Raw genomic sequence first — 18,913 nt, forward strand, 5'->3', positions numbered from 1 at the left:
GAAAGAAACAACTTTTAGAGGATGTTGTAATGTGTTTATTTGAACAATAATGGCATGCTTCCCTGTAGAGTTTCAATTTATGTTGTGGATCTCTTTCAAACATGCAGATATGAGCTGTGTCCCAATTCAAGGGCTGTATCCTTCGAAGGGCATATTTGGAATCCGCTGCACATCCAAATCTATCCCATTTCGAAGGCTACTTCAAATGCGTCCGACAGGTTGCAAAGGATGCATCGATTGCAGCTGTAGTGACCCCAAATATCCTGTGATTTTTTGCTAACTCAAACAGGATGGCGAACTCTCAAGAGGCAGCATAGTACACTGCTGAATATTAGCATTTGGCTGCAAGTTGATGGAATGTGGGGGATACAAATGTGAAAAAATACAGATGCCTTAATTGAGATTATCATTCTATCATCAATGAGTGAGATAGTTAAAGCTGCTGTTGGTAGTCGTGATATAAACATCAGTTTGGAGAGAGACTTCGAATCTCAACACTACCCCACCCCACCAGATTTCCCCTACTTCTCGTGCTTGTTCTATGAGGAAGTAGTGCCAGCTTCCTAGCCATTCAGGATAACCTAGTAGGGGCCGCCACTAGACCAATCGGGACAGAGGGTGAAGAGTAGCTCTGATTGGTTCATGATAACGGGAACGAAGGGGAATAATAACATTGCTTGATACAAAGGCATTGGAAAAAACAGAGATTTGGCCATAATTTCAAATGACTTCAATTACTGATGAGTACCGATGGGTATTATGACTTTTTTTCTAAACCCAGCAGAGAAAAATAATTGTTTTTTACCCCATTCCTACCAACTGCACCTTTAAGTAACGTGACACTAGCTAAGTTAGCTATTTAGCCAGCCAGGTAACTACTGCAGTGCGACAGGGGCAGCACTTTCTGACTCAGGTGTCAGGGAGGGAACAGTTGGTGACATAAACAGAACATCCACTGTAGACCAGCCCGTCTCATTTCAGTTCACCCAAAGTTAATTTCTCTCGTGTGAAAATTGTGGTCCACTGTGAGTTATTAAAAGAGCACTAGCTTTATAGCATGCAAACATTTCCATCATGTGCAATAACTGGTGGCTTCACTGAAATTTAGACTTGTTTCTACCTGCGATGACCTTTTAAACATATATATTTCATAAAAAATAATACACAGCTTTGTTAATGTCATACAAGTAAAGGACAAAGATTTCTTCCATTCATACATATGTGTCTGTTTCTGCGCTGAGCTCACCTGTAATATTTCACCTTGGGCAGCATGAGCCCAGGTCCTTCCATGCGAACGTAGACGCCCTCCAGGTTGAAGCTGAAGGGGTTTGTAAACTCCACAGTGACTGTCATCTCTTCACTCACTCTTCCCCCTTCAGACAACTTGAAGTGCAAACAGAGAGACGAAGTAAACATAGTGAATGCACTCATTAAAAAATATGATCCTCAATGTATTTTAAGATGTTAACTGAGTTTATCACCACTTTAAATCCACCAAACAGCAGCTGTCAACAAGTCTAATGTGAGTACAGTGAAATAAAAACAAGTGTGGCTTCATACTGTGATGCTGAGTTTGGGGTTCCGCAGGGGGACGACTTTCATGACGCTGACTATCTGCCCGGTCTCCCTGACCTTCCCTGTGGCAATAAAGTTGAGGTTGGCCTGCTCCACCAGGTGCTTCATGTAACGCTTTGACTCCACCACCACCAGCTCCTTCACACCTGAAGGACACAAAAGACAACACTGCTCAGTCTGCATTGGACGTATTAATAACCTGTGGGAATACAGAAATAGTAATGATTGCACTTGTCATCAGTTGTCATCATTTGTCATTTAATTCCTTTGTTTTCCAGTTATTTTCTCTTTTTGATTGTGTGAATACTGCCTATAATGAGTTTTACACTTACACTCAACTTTTTGTTGAAGGTGATATTTATCTATGTCTTAAGTATAAAGGATTTTAATATCCAACACTTTTAAAGCTCTACGTGGACTTACTCCGAGCTATATAGCAGACCTTTTAACACCCTACAAGCCTGAGTGTGCATTGAGATCCTCGGGCAGAGGTTTATTGTGCATTCCAAATACAAAAAGGAAAATGAAAGGGGACAGGGCGTTCACAGTGAGGGGTCCGACACTCTGAAACCATCTGCCCTTCATAAAACATACTTTTATTAAGGCGTAAGGGGAAGATATATGTGTGTATGTTACATTGAAGATTGTGGGTGCAACTCTCCATGTCATGGCATGGTTTGGTTCTTTGTTTTTGTTTTTGTTTTGTTTGTGTACTCTATGGTGTTTTGTAAACTTTTTTGTCTGAATAAGAATGAAGAAAAATGAATGAACAGAATTATCTAAAAAAAAAAATTAAACATACTTTTATCGCAGAGCCCTCCCAGATTTGATCTGAATTTAATTTTATTGTAACCGTCTTAAGAAATATATGTTAAAAGAATTGTATTCCTTTAGAGTTCTTTTAGGGGAATTTTATGTCTTTTAAAATATGTTTAATTTCTTTATCTTGACTTGTGTTTTTATTAACTGCCTGTTTTATTTTGCTGCTCATGTTAAGCAATTTGTAACTCGTTTTTGAAAAGTGCTCTACAAATAAAATTGTTATTATAATTATCATTATTATTTAGTGAACACATGGATTTGCTGTAGCATATTTGCGGCTGACCACATCATGGTTCATAAGCTACATCAGAGCTACAACATTAATCTTGGTATCCCAGCTGGCTTAGTTTTGCTTTCTTGTCCCCTTAGTTTAGATAGTGGTAACCAAAATTATGTTAGAGTGGTTCCTAGATCATCATATTTTGAAGCTCAAGGGCAAAGACCAAGCTAGCATATTTTAAGAGTTGTTGTTCCAAAAGAAAAGCCCCTAATTTGCATTGAAGTTTTTCTGGATTCTTTTAAAAATGAAGTCTTCCTCACTTGCTTTGGGACCAATTGTCACCATGGGATCCCTGAACAGGAATTCCGCAGCAGTGACTCCGGTGTAATACACCACACTCCCGCTGACGTATGCATCCACGATGCGACGCTCATCGCTTTTGTTTACGAACTCCAGGCTCAGCTCAAAGTCGTCACCAATGCTGATCTCCAGTGACGGCAGGACCAGGTCCACATCAGCCGGAGGAGGGTCAGATTTCTCTCGGTGACAGCCGTACTCCTCAGCCTTCTCCAGGACGGTGCGCTCTTCTGCACTGCCTAGATTGGAAGATTTAAAGATACATGTGCTTTAACTTTTACATACTTCAAATTGTTACTCTGTAATGAAATTTTTGTTGCCTTCCAAGATCTGAAAGCATAAATCCCTGTTATTTAATTCATGCAGAATTTGTGGAAAATGCAGAAAAAGACCTGGCCCATTATTTGTGTTCCTTTTCTGAGGGCCAACTCTGGCCCAAACCACACCAGAATGAACCCAACTAGAGCCAATTTCCAGACCAAAAACCCCACACCAAAATAAGCATGCCAAAAAGCATCCATATGGGGTCCTGAGATTCTTTCAGTTGTGCCCAAATGTTGCAGAACGTAACAACCCTTAGTTAGTTCAGTCACACAGCATTACATGAAACACACAGCAGTAGACACTTTGATTTGTGCTGCATGTAGTCTCTTACCTTCAGGAAACTTGTACTGATCAGTGATGTCACGGCGGGTCGTGTCTCCTGGAGTTTTGGTCAGCACCATGCGACCAACATGACTGTGGTTCACTTTGACCGGCTCCATGGTTCCTTCTCTGCTTCGGGAATAAAACACCACATCGCTGTTGACCTATAAAGAGAAAGAGAGGACAGAGATACCTCAAAAAAACTTGCTTGGATCCACGAGTGAGCGACTCTCTGGCAATAGTCACAGTGATGCAGTTTTTAAAGAGAAATACACAAAACTGAACTTACCTCAGCAAACACAAAGGCAGCATCATATGGGAAGCATGTCTGCCCGTGTTTAATGGCCATAACTGATGCTGGACCACATCTGTACATCCCTGTGTGAAAAATAGAGGAAGACATCAAACTATGGTGCAGCCTCACAATGCATATCTTTTTATCAGGATATACATTACAACCCAAGGATAATTATTTGTTCATATTTTCTTATGTGTGAACGATTCCTGCGTCAATAATCCCCTAAACCAGGGGTTCTCAAATAGACCCCCTCATAATTGTAACACAGATTAAGCACATTAGTGATGTGTCATGATGAAAAGCTGCAGCTCTGAGAGCCGATGCTTTATAGTGAATCAGAAGAGCTGGCTCACATCGAGAGAGAGCCGGCTCCCAGTTTTTTCCTTTCGCTGCTTAGCTCTCACAGTGCTCAGCCCAAACTCTGCTCACAGCAGAACTTTGTTTTGATTGGTCAGCATGGCGGCCAATGGCCATGCGGCCAATCACATGTGAGGATATAGGATACAGGTGATGGAGGGGAGGCTGTGTACCGTGGCTTCATCTGTTCCTCCTGAGAGGGTTAGGGTTCTTCTCAAAGACCGGGCAAATACTCACTGAGGAGAAATCGGATCAGCCCATCCAAGCTGAGGCATCAGATTTTTCTCAATGCCAACCTGAGGACATTAATAATGTTTGTTCCAGTTTGGTTTTGGTTCTGTTTGCTTGAGTTGGTTCTGGTTCTGTTTGCTTGAGTTTGGTTCTGGTTCTGTTTGCTTGAGTTTGGTTCTGGTTCTGTTTGCTTGAGTTTGGTTCTGGTTCTGTTTGCTTAAGTTGGTTCTGGTTCTGTTTGCTTGAGTTGGTTCTGGTTCGGTTCTGGTTCTGTTTGCTTGAGTTGGTTCTGGTTCGGTTCTAGTTCGGTTCTGGTTCGGTTCTGGTTCGGTTCTGGTTCGGGTCTGGTTCGGGTCTGGTTTGGGTCTGGTTCTGTTTGCTTGAGTTGGTTCTGATTCGGTTCTGGTTCGGTTCAAGTTCGGTTCTGGTTCGGTTCTGGTTCGGTTCTGGTTCGGTTCTGGTTTGGTTCTGGTTTGGTTCTGGTTCGGTTTGCTTGCGTTTTGGTCTGGTTCCATTTGCTTGAGTTTGGTTCTGATTCGGTTCTAGTTCCGTTCTGGTTCGGGTCTGGTTCTGTTTGCTTGAGTATGATTCTAGTTCTGTTTTCATAAGTTTGGTTCTGGTTCGGTTCTGGTTCGGTTCTGGTTCGGTTCTAGTCCGGTTCTGGTTCGGTTCTGTTTGCTTGAGTTGGTTCTGGTTCGGTTCTGGTTCGGTTCTAGTTCGGTTCTGGTTCGGTTCTAGTTCGGTTCTGGTTTGGTTCTGGTTCGGTTTGGTTGAGTTTTGGTCTGGTTCCATTTGCTTGAGTTTGGTTCTGGTTTGGTTCTGGTTCGGTTTGGTTGAGTTTTGGTCTGGTTTCATTTGCTTGAGTTTGGTTCTGGTTCCGTTCTAGTTCCGTTCTGGTTCGATTCTGTTTCGGTTCTGTTTGCTTGAGTATGATTCTAGTTCTGTTTTAATAAGTTTGGTTCTGGTTAGGTTCTGGTTAGGTTCTGGTTAGGTTCTGGTTCTGTTTGCATGAGTTTGGTTCTGGTTCTGTTTGCTTAAGTTCTGGTTCTAACCCTAACCCTAACCCTAATCCTAACCCTAACCCTAACCCTAACCCTAACCCTAACCCTAAACCTAACCCTAACCCCAACCCTAACCCTTACCCTAACCCTAACCCTAATCCTAACCCTAACCCTAATCCTAATCATAACCCTAACCCTAATCCTAACCCTAACCCTAACCCTAACCCTAACCCTAATCCCAACCCTAACCCTAACCCTAACCCTAACCCTAATCCTAACCCTAACCCTAATCCTAACCCTAACCCTAACCCTAATCCTAACCCTAACCCTAACCCTAACCCTAACCCTAATCCTAACCCTAACCCTAACCCTAACCCCAACCCTAACCCTAACCCTAACCCTAATCCTAACCCTAACCCTAACCCTAATCCTAACCCTAACCCTAATCCCAACCCTAACCCTAACCCTAACCCTAACCCTAACACTAACCCTAATCCTAATCCTAACCCTAACCCTAACCCTAATCCTAACCCTAACCCTAATCCCAACCCTAACCCTAACCCTAACCATAATCCCAACCCTAACCCTAACCCTAACCCTAACCCTAACACTAACCCTAATCCTAACCCTAACCCTAACCCTAACCCTAATCCCAACCCTAACCCTAACCCTAACCCTAACCCTAACCCTGATCCTAACCCTAACCCTAATCCCAACCCTAACCCTAAGCCTAATCCTAACCCTAACCCCAACCCCAACCCTGACCCTAACCCTAACCCTAATCCTAACCCTAACCCTAACCCTAATCCTAACCCTAACCCTAATCCTAACCCTAATCCCAACCCTAACCCTAACCCTGATCCTAACCCTAACCCTAATCCTAACCCTAATCCCAACCCTAACCCTAACCCTAACCCTAACACTAACCCTAATCCTAACCCTAACCCTAACCCTAATCCCAACCCTAACCCTAACCCTAACCCTAATCCTAACCCTAACCCTAACCCTAATCCCAACCCTAACCCTAACCCTAACACTAACCCTAATCCTAACCCTAACCCTAACCCTAATCCCAACCCTAACCCTAATCCTAACCCTAACCCTAATCCTAACCCTAACCCTAACCCCAACCCTAACCCTAACACTAACCCTAATCCTAATCCTAAACCTAACCCTAATCTTAACCATAATCCTAACCCTAACCCTAATCTTAACCCTAATCCTAACCCTTATCCAAACCCTAACCCTAGTCTTAATCCTAACCCTAACCCTAATCATAACCCTAATTCTAACCCTAATCCTAACCCTAATCCTAACCCTAATCCTAACCTTAACCCTAACCCTAATCCTAACTCAAACCCTAATCTTAACCATAATCCTAACCCTAACCCTAACCCTAATCATAACCCTAATCCTAACCCTAATCATAACCCTAACCCTAACCCTAACCCTAATCATAACCCAAACCCTAACCCTAATCCTAACCCTAATCCTAACCCTAACCCTAATCCTAACCCTAACCCTAATCAGAACCCTAATCCAAACCCTAATCCTAACCCTAATCATAACCCTAACCCTAACCCTAATCATAACCCAAACCCTAACCCTAATCCTAACCCTAATCCTAACCCTAACCCTAATTTTAACCATAATCCTAACCCTAACCCTAATCCTAACCCTAATCATAACCCTAATCCACCCCTCCTCCTTACCCTAATCATAACCCTAACCCTAACCCTAATCATAACCCAAACCCTAACCCTAACCCTAATCCTAACCCTAACCCTAACCTAATCCTAATCACAACCCTTACCCTAACCCTAGGGTTAGAGTAAGAATGATTTTGTAACAGAATAAATGCACAAAATTTGGCAATTATAAGGCTTCTCATAAAAGCACTGTAAGTAAAAGGGTTTTCAACACAAACCATTATTTTTTGCAAAGTTAAGGTAAAATATACGGCTACAAAAGATCCTAAATTAAGAGCCGTTCGGGAGTCGAAAGAACAGATAACAGATAACACTTCAATTTGAATCAAGTAAATACCACTTGTATACTTTAAAACAGAGGGTCATTTCATTCCTTGTGGACTCAACATGACAGCATTTATACTTTTCAAGTAATTGATCTTAAACGCTTTCAGAAAATTAACAGTAGCAAGACTCACATATCCCTTCGAGCCACCAAATGGCATCATAACAATGGTGTATATGCTGTTTTGTAATGACACAGCACAACTTTATAATTTATTAGAAATGTATTCAAATTATTTCACGGACCCCCACGCTATTACATTTCCAACAAACACCAAACAGCTCATTTTCTAATATGTATTCAGTGATTTCTTGCAGTTATCATGCTAGTATCTGCCAAAAATAACAAAAAGGGGTAATTTAATTGTATTCGAAGCTTCCAGTAACTTGAAACCAAGCGGCAACCTCCGGTCTCAAACTATGAAGCCCATGCAGAAGTGTTACAAAATCTTTTAATGGTGCTTCAATAACCTATAAAAAGCTGTTATCACAGAGGCAGCAGTTAGTCTATGAAAGAGTTATTTACCATCGCTGGTCTCCTGTGGTGTTGCATCCACAACCTGCCAGCCTCCAAAGCCCTGTGGCAGGTCAGGTCTGGACATGTAGCACTCATTCCAGCAGTGATAGTTCCTGATGATGACAAACATCATTTCAAACACTATTTGAGAAATTTGAAGTCATAAAAGTGTTTTGTTGTCATCTAAACTTGTCACCAGGACAGAGGATATGAACTTTAAGCTAGTACCGGAGTAAAACAAGAGTAAAACTTGAGAGGGTTAAACACCAGGTACAAAATATGAATCCGTACAGCAGGTGTGATTTACTCTACAATATTTTGAAGTTTGGTTTACTTCTAGCAAGCTAACAGTTATGTCAGCTAGGAAAAGGTTGAATGCTGACATTAGATGCTTTCTAAGGTTTGCTAATAGCTTAAAAAATAAGTTGTTTTACCATAAAATACTGTCCTATATCACTCCGGATTACTTACGTTTACTTTGTAACTTGGAACACAGCAGTACAACTTTGTACAACCTGAGCTTCCCATCTTAAGCATGACAACAGAACAAGATGGCCGCCTTGTGGATTTGATAGATGCAAAGCTACACAGAATATGGGGTACCAGATAGAGTCTTTGGTGCGGGCACGGTCGATCCTGCCGCTCTCCTCCAGGATGATGTCAGTCTTCAGGTTTCCGTCGTTGTCGTGAGCAGAGTAGTAGTTGGTGACGACCCTCGATGGGATGCCCAGACAGCGCAGGACTGGACGGTCAAGGAGAGACAGAAATAAAGGAATAAAACTAATTAGAATAGTAGTTTACAGCTTCCTTTCCTCATCTCCTTAAGAATAGGAATCAAGGAAAAGTGTGTATATCTTGTTTGGGAAGGGATATCATTTCTTTTGACTTCTTTAATTCAGTAAAAGTCTCACAGGTGTTAAAAACAGCAGCGTAGACCCAGCACTGGGCGTAGCAGACGGGCATCTTGCTCCGCGAATAGCTGATCAGGATGTCTGTGCTGCCGGTCCAGGAGGTGGGTGCCACTCCGTAGGTGTAGTCGCCGCTCCAGTTCCCCACCAGCACGCCATCGTCATCACGAGAGTTCAGCTGAGGAGTAGATTTTAGACATTCTATGAAATTACTTTTCAAGAAGAAGTTAATCTGAGGGAAGTGAAGAGCACACTGAGAGGTGTTTTAGATTTCCTGTTGAACATGAAATCTAGGGACGGAAATCTGTTTGTAATCTTTTTGTAATCCTTAAAGAGACAGTGGTTAATCACAGACAAGATGTGCTGCATTTAACACCTATTTTAAAAATCAGTGTGACTAACCTTTGTAATAAAAGCAATAATTCTGTCCTCATCATGAAGCCAGGATGAGATGAATAAAAGGCTTGATTGGGCCCATGGGCCATCGATTGGATATGCATGAAATATAGAATCAGTTTTACACTGTGTGTCATGGGGTGCAGCTGTAGAGCATTTCTTAGAGTCAGCAGAACTCCAAAAAGTTCACTAAAGAAACACTACATCTTAGATTTTCTCTTTGATACGTCTGTTTTTGCACTGCTTTACCTTTACATTTAGATCTTACTTACTCCTGCTGTGAGGAACTTTGAGCTTGTATCGATTCTGGCGCCCCCTTGTGGACAAAGTGATACCTCTTATCGCTTGTCCTGTACATGCAAAATAAGTGTCTTCAGACAATAACCTCATCCTGTTGTCTTTGAACATTTAGATTTATCGCACAAAACATTTTAATAGTTAATTACTGCTATTTAATTTAAATTCCATTTGTAACATTGTATATATCTAAATTGTATTCTAGCTTTATTTATCTATTTTATTTTACTTATTTTTATTTTATTTATTTTATTTATTTTTATGTTATTTTATGTTATTTTTTTTGTTTTATTTTTAATTTTTTTTTTAATTTTTTTTAATTTATTTTTATGTTGTACTTATTTTTTTAATCTTATTTTGTACTTATTGAAACTTCTTTCTTGATTGTACTTATGTCTGGGTTGCTGTAACAACTGAATTTCCCCCCTGGGGGATCAATAAAGTAATATCTTATCTTATCTTATTTCTAAAGCGAGATGTCAATCACCTGGTCTGACACCTACCCCCTCAGAGCAGTTTCAGGCATTAAAATGACAACAGAGAAGGTATCAGTGTTGTTGTTGTAGATGGTCTTGTTTGCTTTTGAGGGTCATAAAGAGGCATCAGTATCAGTTTCAGTCTTTTTCTCAGCCAGTTAAAAACTCCTCATAGTGCCTTTAATAGGCAGCATTTCAAAATCATAAAATCAGATCACTTTCACTTTAATGTAAGGACAAATATATTTATAGAGGTTACATGTGTTAAGGGTCCTAAGATGTAAGAGTATATTTACTGTACAATGCAGCGATACTACTACAGGGCCATGTACAGGGTATTTTTGTACAAATACCAACCTTTCAGTCCCATTACAGTCCAGAAGCTTGAAAAAAACTTTTCTTGAATGTTGGGTTTGTTGGAAAGGTCATGCTTAGTACATACTTAAATAGTTTCATTATGTATTGGCAGTATTGGAATTATTTTAAATTTTACTGTACAATGTATTTTACTGTATGTATCGATCCACAACTTCTACTTCCTGTTATCTGTACTTCTTTGGGTATGTTCTCACCATGGCAGAGGCCTTCCTGGTCACCTTGATGGGGTCTCCTCTGTTGGTGATGGGCATCTGAGCCCGGTCCATGATGTACAGACAGGCATCCAGGACTCCATAGTTAAACTAAGGAGGAAAAATGTGGTTAAAACAATGTATCAGGAAAATCCAAAAGTCCTTGATGGCTTCTTCCTCTACCTGTCCATAGTTCCAGTTTCTCTCTGAGATGTCATCGAATGCACCGTGATAGATGATCCCTATCTCGTTTATCACACACTCCTGCCTCTCCGTCTCATCGTCCAGAAACACAGCATCCTCTGAGCAAAGACATCACATGGATATTAAAACAGTCATGAAAACACAACATGTTCAAGCTCTTGTTTTTAAAACGGGACAGAATTCTTGGTCCCAAAGTCTTCACTGACCTTTCACCCAGGGGTTGAAGAGGACGTAGAGGTCCCGGCTGTCGTCCCGTCTGGTGCGGCGAATGCCAAAGGGGGTCATCACGGCGACGTACATGTGGTACTTTCCCACCATGCAGGTTGCCGCAGCAGTGACGCCAATGGTGACGCTGTTGCCAGAGTTGTTTATGATGCGGCCGTCCCAGGTGGTGAGACGCTCCTTGTTGGGGAAGACGGGGATATAGGTGCCCTTGCTGTAATGAGGGCTGGTGCCTGGATGAACAGGGGAGAACATCACGAGAACATCCATCACTTGCTCAGGCCAAAATTAATGAAATAGCAAATGAGTTCTAACGAGTAACATTAAATAACACATAATGAAAAATTGTGTGCCCATTTTTTATTCCTTTATTGGATAGAACAGCTGAAGAGAGACAGAAAATATGGGGAGGAGAGAAGATGTGCAGCAAATGGTTGTGGCTTGAAGTCAAATTAGCGAATGCAGCAACAAAGACCGTAGCCTCTGTACATGGGGCCACTAGGCCAACGGTGTCCCAGATTGACTTTTTTTTTTTCTCAAGATTTTTTTTAATAGCAAACGAAAACTTTACAATTCAGGTCCAATATTCAAATATTTAAATTTGCTTTAAACTTCATTTGCGTTAAATATAAATAAAAATAATAATAATAGAAAATAATAAATCATAATAATAATGCAATAATGCCTATGTATATATATAAACTTACATTTAATATACTTGTATATGAATAAAGTTATAATTAAAAAAATAATAGACATAAAAAGGAGAGATAAAATATATCACAGTTTGTTGATGTACTTCTAATGAGGGTATTAATAAAGGTGCAAGAGTAAAATATAATGCATGTAATTCATCAAAGACGACGTGTAAAAATTAAATAAATACAAAAATAATATTTTAGAATAAATACCAGATTATCAATTTTTAACTTCAAATTTTTAAAGGCCTGCTTTGTTCACTGGAAAGAAAAATTCTCAGTCATATGAAATAACAGCACTCCATTTTAGAACAAAATATATTTAAATAATAAAATGTAAAAGTGGTAAAAGAGTCAACACAGTCGGCCCAAACCTGACATTTCTTTCTTCTTTCTTAAAATCTTATCTAAACCATATCAGAGGCCCTAACTGTAAAATATATGATTTTTTGTATTTTTGGAATGAACTATCTTCCAAACAACTGGACGACCGTGTCATCCTTTCATTAAAGACCACAGATTGCTCGACTCACCGATGACGAACTCTACAGCGAACTTGTCCTTGGCAGGATTGTACGGGCGGTTGAAGGTGGCCTTGACCTGGAACTCTTGTCCTCGACGGACGATGAGATCAACAGAGTTGTATAAGTCGGTGTGGTGTTGCTTCTTGTTGATCTCCTCCGGCCTCTTCATCATGTCCACGTCAAAGATGTCAAGAAATTCTGAAAAGAAAGAGGAAAAAAAAGAAAGCTATAATTGTGAGAAACATGAGGGTTGTTTAAAAAGTGTACACAGATAGTTCTTAAGGTCCAGAAAGTAACCCAGATTTTCATTCAAGATGTTGTCTGCTGTTATGTCTTTTATCATCATTAAAAATAATAATAATTGTTTGCTATTGAGCTGATCTGTTTCTTTTAGGTTTCTTTGAAGGGGGTTGATCTAATGGCTTTGCTCTTTCCAAAAAGCTGCTTTCTTTTATCTTCTCTCTTTTTTCAATGAATTATGAAATCCTGCATTTTTAGGGGTTTCTTTGTTTTTATATACTGGCTAGTTTTTACTTTCATCATTAAAATAAAAGGAAAATGGATACTCCTCTTCTTCCACTGCTGCCAAACCAGCACAGAGGTGCAACACTGACACCTATTGGACTTGAGTAAAATAAAGGGAGGGAAGGCTGGAAAATTTGGCACATGGATAGAAAAAATGATCATAATACATACAAACTAGTTCCCTTTATTTGTACCAAGAGGTTTTTGAATTGTGAAACTCCAAAGTTATCATGACGTCAGGTGAGAAGTACCTGAATTGAACCAAAAGGACTTCAAGTTAGAGGAACTCTGATGAGTTATTTATGAGGTGCAGAAGTTGGAATAAAGAACTTGAATCAACTTGGAAAAAAAGTTAATAACACAACAATAAAAGTTTTGATTAAAAACAAATGATCTCCTGAATTCTCCATGGTTTTTTTTTTACAGTGTACTGCCTCACCAGTCATGGGTGGATATCCTCTCGGGCCGGGCATACCAAAGGGCTCAAACTCGGGTATGTCTGTCGAGTCGGAGTTGGTGGTGGCGATGGGATCTGTGGAGCGACCGCTGCTCGTCACTTTGGGAGGGGGTCCAGAGGGAATAGGGGGGGCCGAGGAGGGGGCCACGGTGGCTCCTTGATTGGACATGGTGACGATAGCTCAGGACGGATGATCTGACACAAAACTGGAAGAAAGAAAAGGGAAGAAAAACACTTCATAATCACTTTTTATAACTCTTTTTCTTTGATAGATGTTTCATTTGAAACAACCAACATTTTTTACAGTGAACTTCAAGTTTCAAAGAGGTTTCAGTGTGTCCTCTGCACAGTGGGAGAGCTGCCTTCAAACTCATCTGCTCTACATGTGTGACAGACTGGAGACAGGCTGCTGGATTGTGTGTGCGTTTAAGTGTGTGTGTGTGTGTCTGTGTGTGTGTGTGTGTGTGTGTGTGTGTGTGTGTGTGTGTGTGTGTGTGTGTGTGTGTGTGTGTCCTTGTCCCTTTAGTCAGGAAGAAAAAATGTTCAAATTGGAATGAACGCTGAAGCAAAGTGAAAGAAAACACTTAAGATGGTGAGCAAAGAAACACACATGGAAGTGGTTTTTGCATGTGTGTGTGTGTGTGTGTGTGTGTGTGTGTGTGTGTGTGTGTGTGTGTGTGTGTGTGTGTGTGTGTATTTTGGGCGGCATTTACAGTCACTCCTCTTCCTGTAAGTTGCTGGTAAAGAAAAGTACTTTTAGAGTTTGATGATTTATTTTCATCTCACACTTATTGTGTTTGTGTTTGTGGTCATAGAGATTGGAACCCAAGTTTCAACATAAATCAAGCCCATAACAAGAGGAATCTTATAAAGTCACAACTTAAATATTATTCAGTCACTGGGTTGTGTCGTGGTTGGAAACCTCAGTGAGTGTCTCTCTAACTTATTTCAGTGAAAACATGTTATTTCAAATGTCATGATGAAGTAACAACCAGCTTTAAAAACATTACATAAGAAGTTGTTGCATAAAATTCAGTACAAGACTACTGTCTGTTAATTTTAGCCTTTCAACCTGAAGCAGTCAAACTGGAGAATTAATAATAAAACTTTTCAATAAATGTAACATGTTCACATTTAAAAAAAAGTTGAATATGACTGTCTTTTTTTTTTTCCTTATTATTTTATGACCGAATGATTTTTTTGGCTTTCTACATTTGAATAAAATTTACAATAAGATTACAAATAAAAAAAAAATATAATTTTCCTCCTGACAATTTTTTAATTATTAATTTTGTCATATTTTTTAGATTTAAGACTTGAAAAAGTGATAAATTATTGATACTGAAAGTAAATGTTAGGCAGGGTTGTGTCTGGCGGGTTGGCCAGGGGTGCCATGGCCCCTTGACATTTGATTGGCCACCCAAGGTACCACCCCAAAATCTTAATTTTTTTGGCTTTGTACATTTGAATAAAATGTAAAACTACAAATGAAAAATGTAAATTTTCTTCCTGAAATGTTTTAAATTTATTTATTTTTTCGTATTTTTAAATAAAAGACTAAGAAAAACTGATAGATGATTGATAATAAAAGTAAACGTTAGGCAGGAGTGTGTCTGGCAGGTTGGCCAGGGATGCCATGGGCCCCTTGACATCTGATTGGACGCCCAGGGTACCGCCCCAAAATCTTGAGCTATGATTGGCTAACGTATTTTGTCCTGTCAGAGTCAGACTTGCATTATGAAAATAAGTTTTTGGACTAAGTTACCAGAACTTTTGTGGTGTTTGGTTCTTTAAACTTTGTCTTCTGAAATGAAACCACCTGTACAAAGAAATACAACATCAGTGTGAAACCTTAATGTCAACAGTAGATATTAATAGGGGAGACAGCACACATTAGAAGGTGCCCAAACAGGGCCACCCCAGTCCAAAAAGTTTGGACACACACCTGTTGTGTTGTGCAGCCCTTGAGTGATGATGTAGTGACATCAAAAAATGAATTGAGAGCTTGACTGAGTAGTAGTAGTGGCTGGTGTTGTCAAATTTTGAGCAGTAGTGGTATAAAAATAAAGCTGCAAAGTGAGTTAAGTCCATTAATGAGCAACCAAAGTAAAAAAATACTTTAAAGAGCCCATAAAGATTAAAGGTTAAACAAAAAAACAATCTCAAAGGAGCACTTGCAGGTTCCAGCTCTGCCCTGGGTGTGTAAACATCAACAACAAAGACGCCCAGTGTGCTCAGTATGACTCACTGTATCCACTAATACATGAAGCAGAACTAAAATTACATTACCCCCTGAGACCACATGGGGTCTACCTAAGACCCTGCTTCATTTCCGCAAGTTATGATGATTATGTAAGTATGTGGTCAGTCTGATTTAACCTTTGAACACACAGATGCTGCTTTCATAGGAACGTGCAGTCTGTGGTGCAAACACCTGGCTGAGAATAAGTCTCACTGTTGTATAAGGTGGGCGTGTGCTGGTCCAGGAGGGAAGTTTGGGGTGACATTCAAATGGATGAGTCATCATTTTTAACACAGTGAAGGCTCTGTTCAGATTACTTGCTCACCTTCTGCAGACTGACAAAGTGATCACGCTTTCACTCCACCACATTTCAAGGGAAAGCACTCTCCATACCCCAATATATCTCTTGTAGATTTATCTCATAGATCACTTTTAGAAGAGATGTTTGGATAAGTATTTTCAGATACTGAGTACCTAAAATGTACATAATATGGTGGAAAAACACTGAAATTCCTGACATTCTCTGCCAGCAAAACAGTTATTTCACCCAAATTAAACTACCTGGAACCGTTTGTTTTATGGGAGGCTAAATGGGCATCGTATAAAATCAAAGCACTGACACACAGAACTGCAGATACTCTACTTTTTAAAAGTTGTACTTTCAGGCTTTTACTCCTCATTTCAGAGAGGATTGAACAGTGGGTAGAGCAGGAAACCAGGAAAGACAGAGAAATGATTGGCTTGCAGGAGAGGGGCCGCAAGTTGGAATTGAGCCCAGGCCACCTGCTTGATGACTATAGCCTCTGTACATGGGGTGCACAACTTAACCATATCGGCACCCCAACAACTCTTCTTTTTGGGAGTAAGATTTCAGGGATTTGTAACTCCAATTTCAAGAGGTCACGTTTAATTAAACCATCCCAATATGAATGTTGATATAGTTTGACAGTGAATTATCTCACACCTTATTTAATTGATCTAAAAAACATTTGGAGCGTCCAAACCCTCCGTAGAGCACCACCAAACTGAACTTACAACTTTGTTTTAAACAGTCAAAACTATCCGCAGCTCTGATGGCTACAAAAAAAGGTGAATTTCACAGTAAATATGATGCATGCATCAACCTATGACAATGCAATACAGGAAACTATTAAAGACTTCCACTTTTATTCCCTCAGGTTTGTCTTTATGAGTCTTTTTAACAGGATGAAGGACTTTCAGGAGGACCTGAATGCAGGTCTTTATGATGGAGGAAAGTGATGATAAAAGAAAATTGAGATTTAGAGAATAAAGTTGTAATATTAGGAGGATCAAGTTGTATGGGAGTAAAAGAGGAGCATGCATCTGCAGAGCCAGAGGCAGCAGATTAAGGACTGAAATTCTAAGTCCCTTGTTGTTTGCAACGGCACCACCTGGTGCATTGGATCCCCAAGGACTGTGTTTTGTGCCAAGATGGATGATGAAGGATGAGTAAGTATTGAATGATCTAACCCTAACCCGAACTGTTGCAACAACACAAAGGTCCTAGAAATGTGGTTCCAGAATTGCTCTGCAGACACAAACTACTGGAATAAAGTAATTGAGAAACAAAGTTGTATGTTTATACAAATATAGTCACAAAATAACAAGCTCAAAGTAATAAATGCATGACTTTATTGTCTTCAATTTATGACTTCATGCTTCAAATCTCATTTGTTCTCTTCTATAACGCGGCTCTAAGACTCTGTTTTAGGCGTTTCACCAATAATTGGCTAATTTAACATTTTTCTTTGGTGAAGTAAGACAATGTCTCCTGCAAGTCTTTGATAGACTATAAAATCTGACTGATCACACATTGGCATGGAAACATTTGAAGGCTGAGATGGGGCTAAATTGATTCAGCTGTAAGATGATGTCTTTCAGAATTACATTACACAGTTCAATATTCCTCTTTCAAATCTTTTAGTATCATAAAAAGGACTTAAGACTTGAGATGCATGCTGATACTTCACAAAGTTCCATATCTGAGAGATTTCACTTTTCCATGTGTGAGACGCTAGTGATGAATACACACACATATTAACACAAGTTTGGGAAATGCTGACTCATGAGAAAAAGCTCCACACACGCTCACCAGCAGAGCTGAGCCTCATTAGGTTTGGGGGGTGGGAGTGAAGGCTGGGGTTCATAAAACTTGGCCTGTTTTAGAGCAGTACTCTCCCATGCAAGAACTGGAGTACACTATCAGTAGAATGTCGCTTTAGAGAGAAAATATACATGCACTTCAACCGTTTCCAAAAAGCGTCCATGGTCAAATACTTGAAGTTTTTTATTTTGAAATGTAGAAACCACTCTTTTTAAAATCTATTGTGGGTTAAGTGGACCAAGTTTTGCATGTTTAATATTCTTTCTGAGAGAGAAATAGGCATGCATTTTAATGTTTTTGGAACTTTCAATTTTCACTGAATTTCAGAAGTTTTAACATTTATTAACGATTGAAAAGCTTTTTAAAACATTCAAACTTTTACTAAGTGGACGAATAAAAGATTTGCGATATACGTCCTAAATCTTTAAATCCACTGTTACTTTTTCTCTTGCTGGATAGTGAGGATGTAACTCAATTTAACACATATGCAACAATAGAACGCAATAATAACGGCGTAATAGTGAAATAATCTCAGCAATGTACAAAAGCCTCTGTTCAAGCCAACCAGAGTTGTTTGTTTCACCGAAACTTTTTTAAAGATTGCACAACTGTACTTTTTAAATCACTCTCAGATGCATCATTACAGTAATTTACATCACCACATCTGGAGGGAATGAACAAAGTAACAATACTGAAGAGGAATACAGTGTGATAAACAGTTGCATCAAAGAAGAAGTTAAAGAATGCAAACTTTGTATCTTTAAGTAAGAAAGAGTGTGAGATTCGATGCAGAGTAAAGGTACCTCAGATGAAGGTGGAGAAGCTGCTGCTGGTTGGAGTTTGTCTGCTGCCTCTGCTGCTGCTCCGTCTTAGGAAACTTCTGCTCCTGCTTAAATACCCTACAGGGGAGAGGAAGAGACACCATATGTGAGTGTGTGTGTGTGTGTGTGTGTGTGTGTGTGTGTGCGTGCGTGCGTGCGTGCGTGCGTGCGTGCGCGCGTGTGTAAAACTTTTGCAGGGTAAAAGTGTTGTGTAAGTCGGTCAGTCATATTTAGGATCAGGATGAGGAATCTACCGTCTCTGTACCACTCACAGCTGGATGGAGCTTCATACAGATAAAACTACAGACTGATTAAAGCTCTATTGTTTGAGCTCTGCTGCTGTTTGATATACAACACATGCACATTCAATGTGGTTCATAAATCATTTTTGTT

General features: G+C 39.8%; 1 protein-coding gene across 6 annotated transcripts in view; it reads right to left on the minus strand.

Annotated features, from left to right (window-relative positions):
- Window positions 1–18,913, minus strand: part of f13a1b (coagulation factor XIII, A1 polypeptide b) — a 74,243-nt gene that overhangs the window by 784 nt on the left and 54,546 nt on the right. For all 6 annotated transcript variants that reach the window (XM_034677286.1, XM_034677283.1, XM_034677287.1 and 3 more), the window contains 14 exons: window positions 18,503–18,598; window positions 13,315–13,538; window positions 12,360–12,548; window positions 11,113–11,361; window positions 10,886–11,004; window positions 10,706–10,813; window positions 8,968–9,142; window positions 8,660–8,798; window positions 8,066–8,169; window positions 3,909–3,997; window positions 3,630–3,783; window positions 2,938–3,213; window positions 1,561–1,721; window positions 1,247–1,383 (listed from right to left, as the gene is read on the minus strand). In XM_034677286.1, the coding sequence (XP_034533177.1) occupies window positions 1,247–1,383; window positions 1,561–1,721; window positions 2,938–3,213; window positions 3,630–3,783; window positions 3,909–3,997; window positions 8,066–8,169; window positions 8,660–8,798; window positions 8,968–9,142; window positions 10,706–10,813; window positions 10,886–11,004; window positions 11,113–11,361; window positions 12,360–12,548; window positions 13,315–13,501 (2,087 nt within the window). In that variant the 5' untranslated portion in view covers window positions 13,502–13,538; window positions 18,503–18,598. The remainder of the gene's footprint in view (window positions 1–1,246; window positions 1,384–1,560; window positions 1,722–2,937; window positions 3,214–3,629; window positions 3,784–3,908; window positions 3,998–8,065; window positions 8,170–8,659; window positions 8,799–8,967; window positions 9,143–10,705; window positions 10,814–10,885; window positions 11,005–11,112; window positions 11,362–12,359; window positions 12,549–13,314; window positions 13,539–18,502; window positions 18,599–18,913) is intronic.

The sequence above is a fragment of the Notolabrus celidotus genome, chromosome 23 (assembly GCF_009762535.1).
Source record: "Notolabrus celidotus isolate fNotCel1 chromosome 23, fNotCel1.pri, whole genome shotgun sequence".
In the NCBI taxonomy this organism is placed as follows: domain Eukaryota; kingdom Metazoa; phylum Chordata; class Actinopteri; order Labriformes; family Labridae; genus Notolabrus; species Notolabrus celidotus.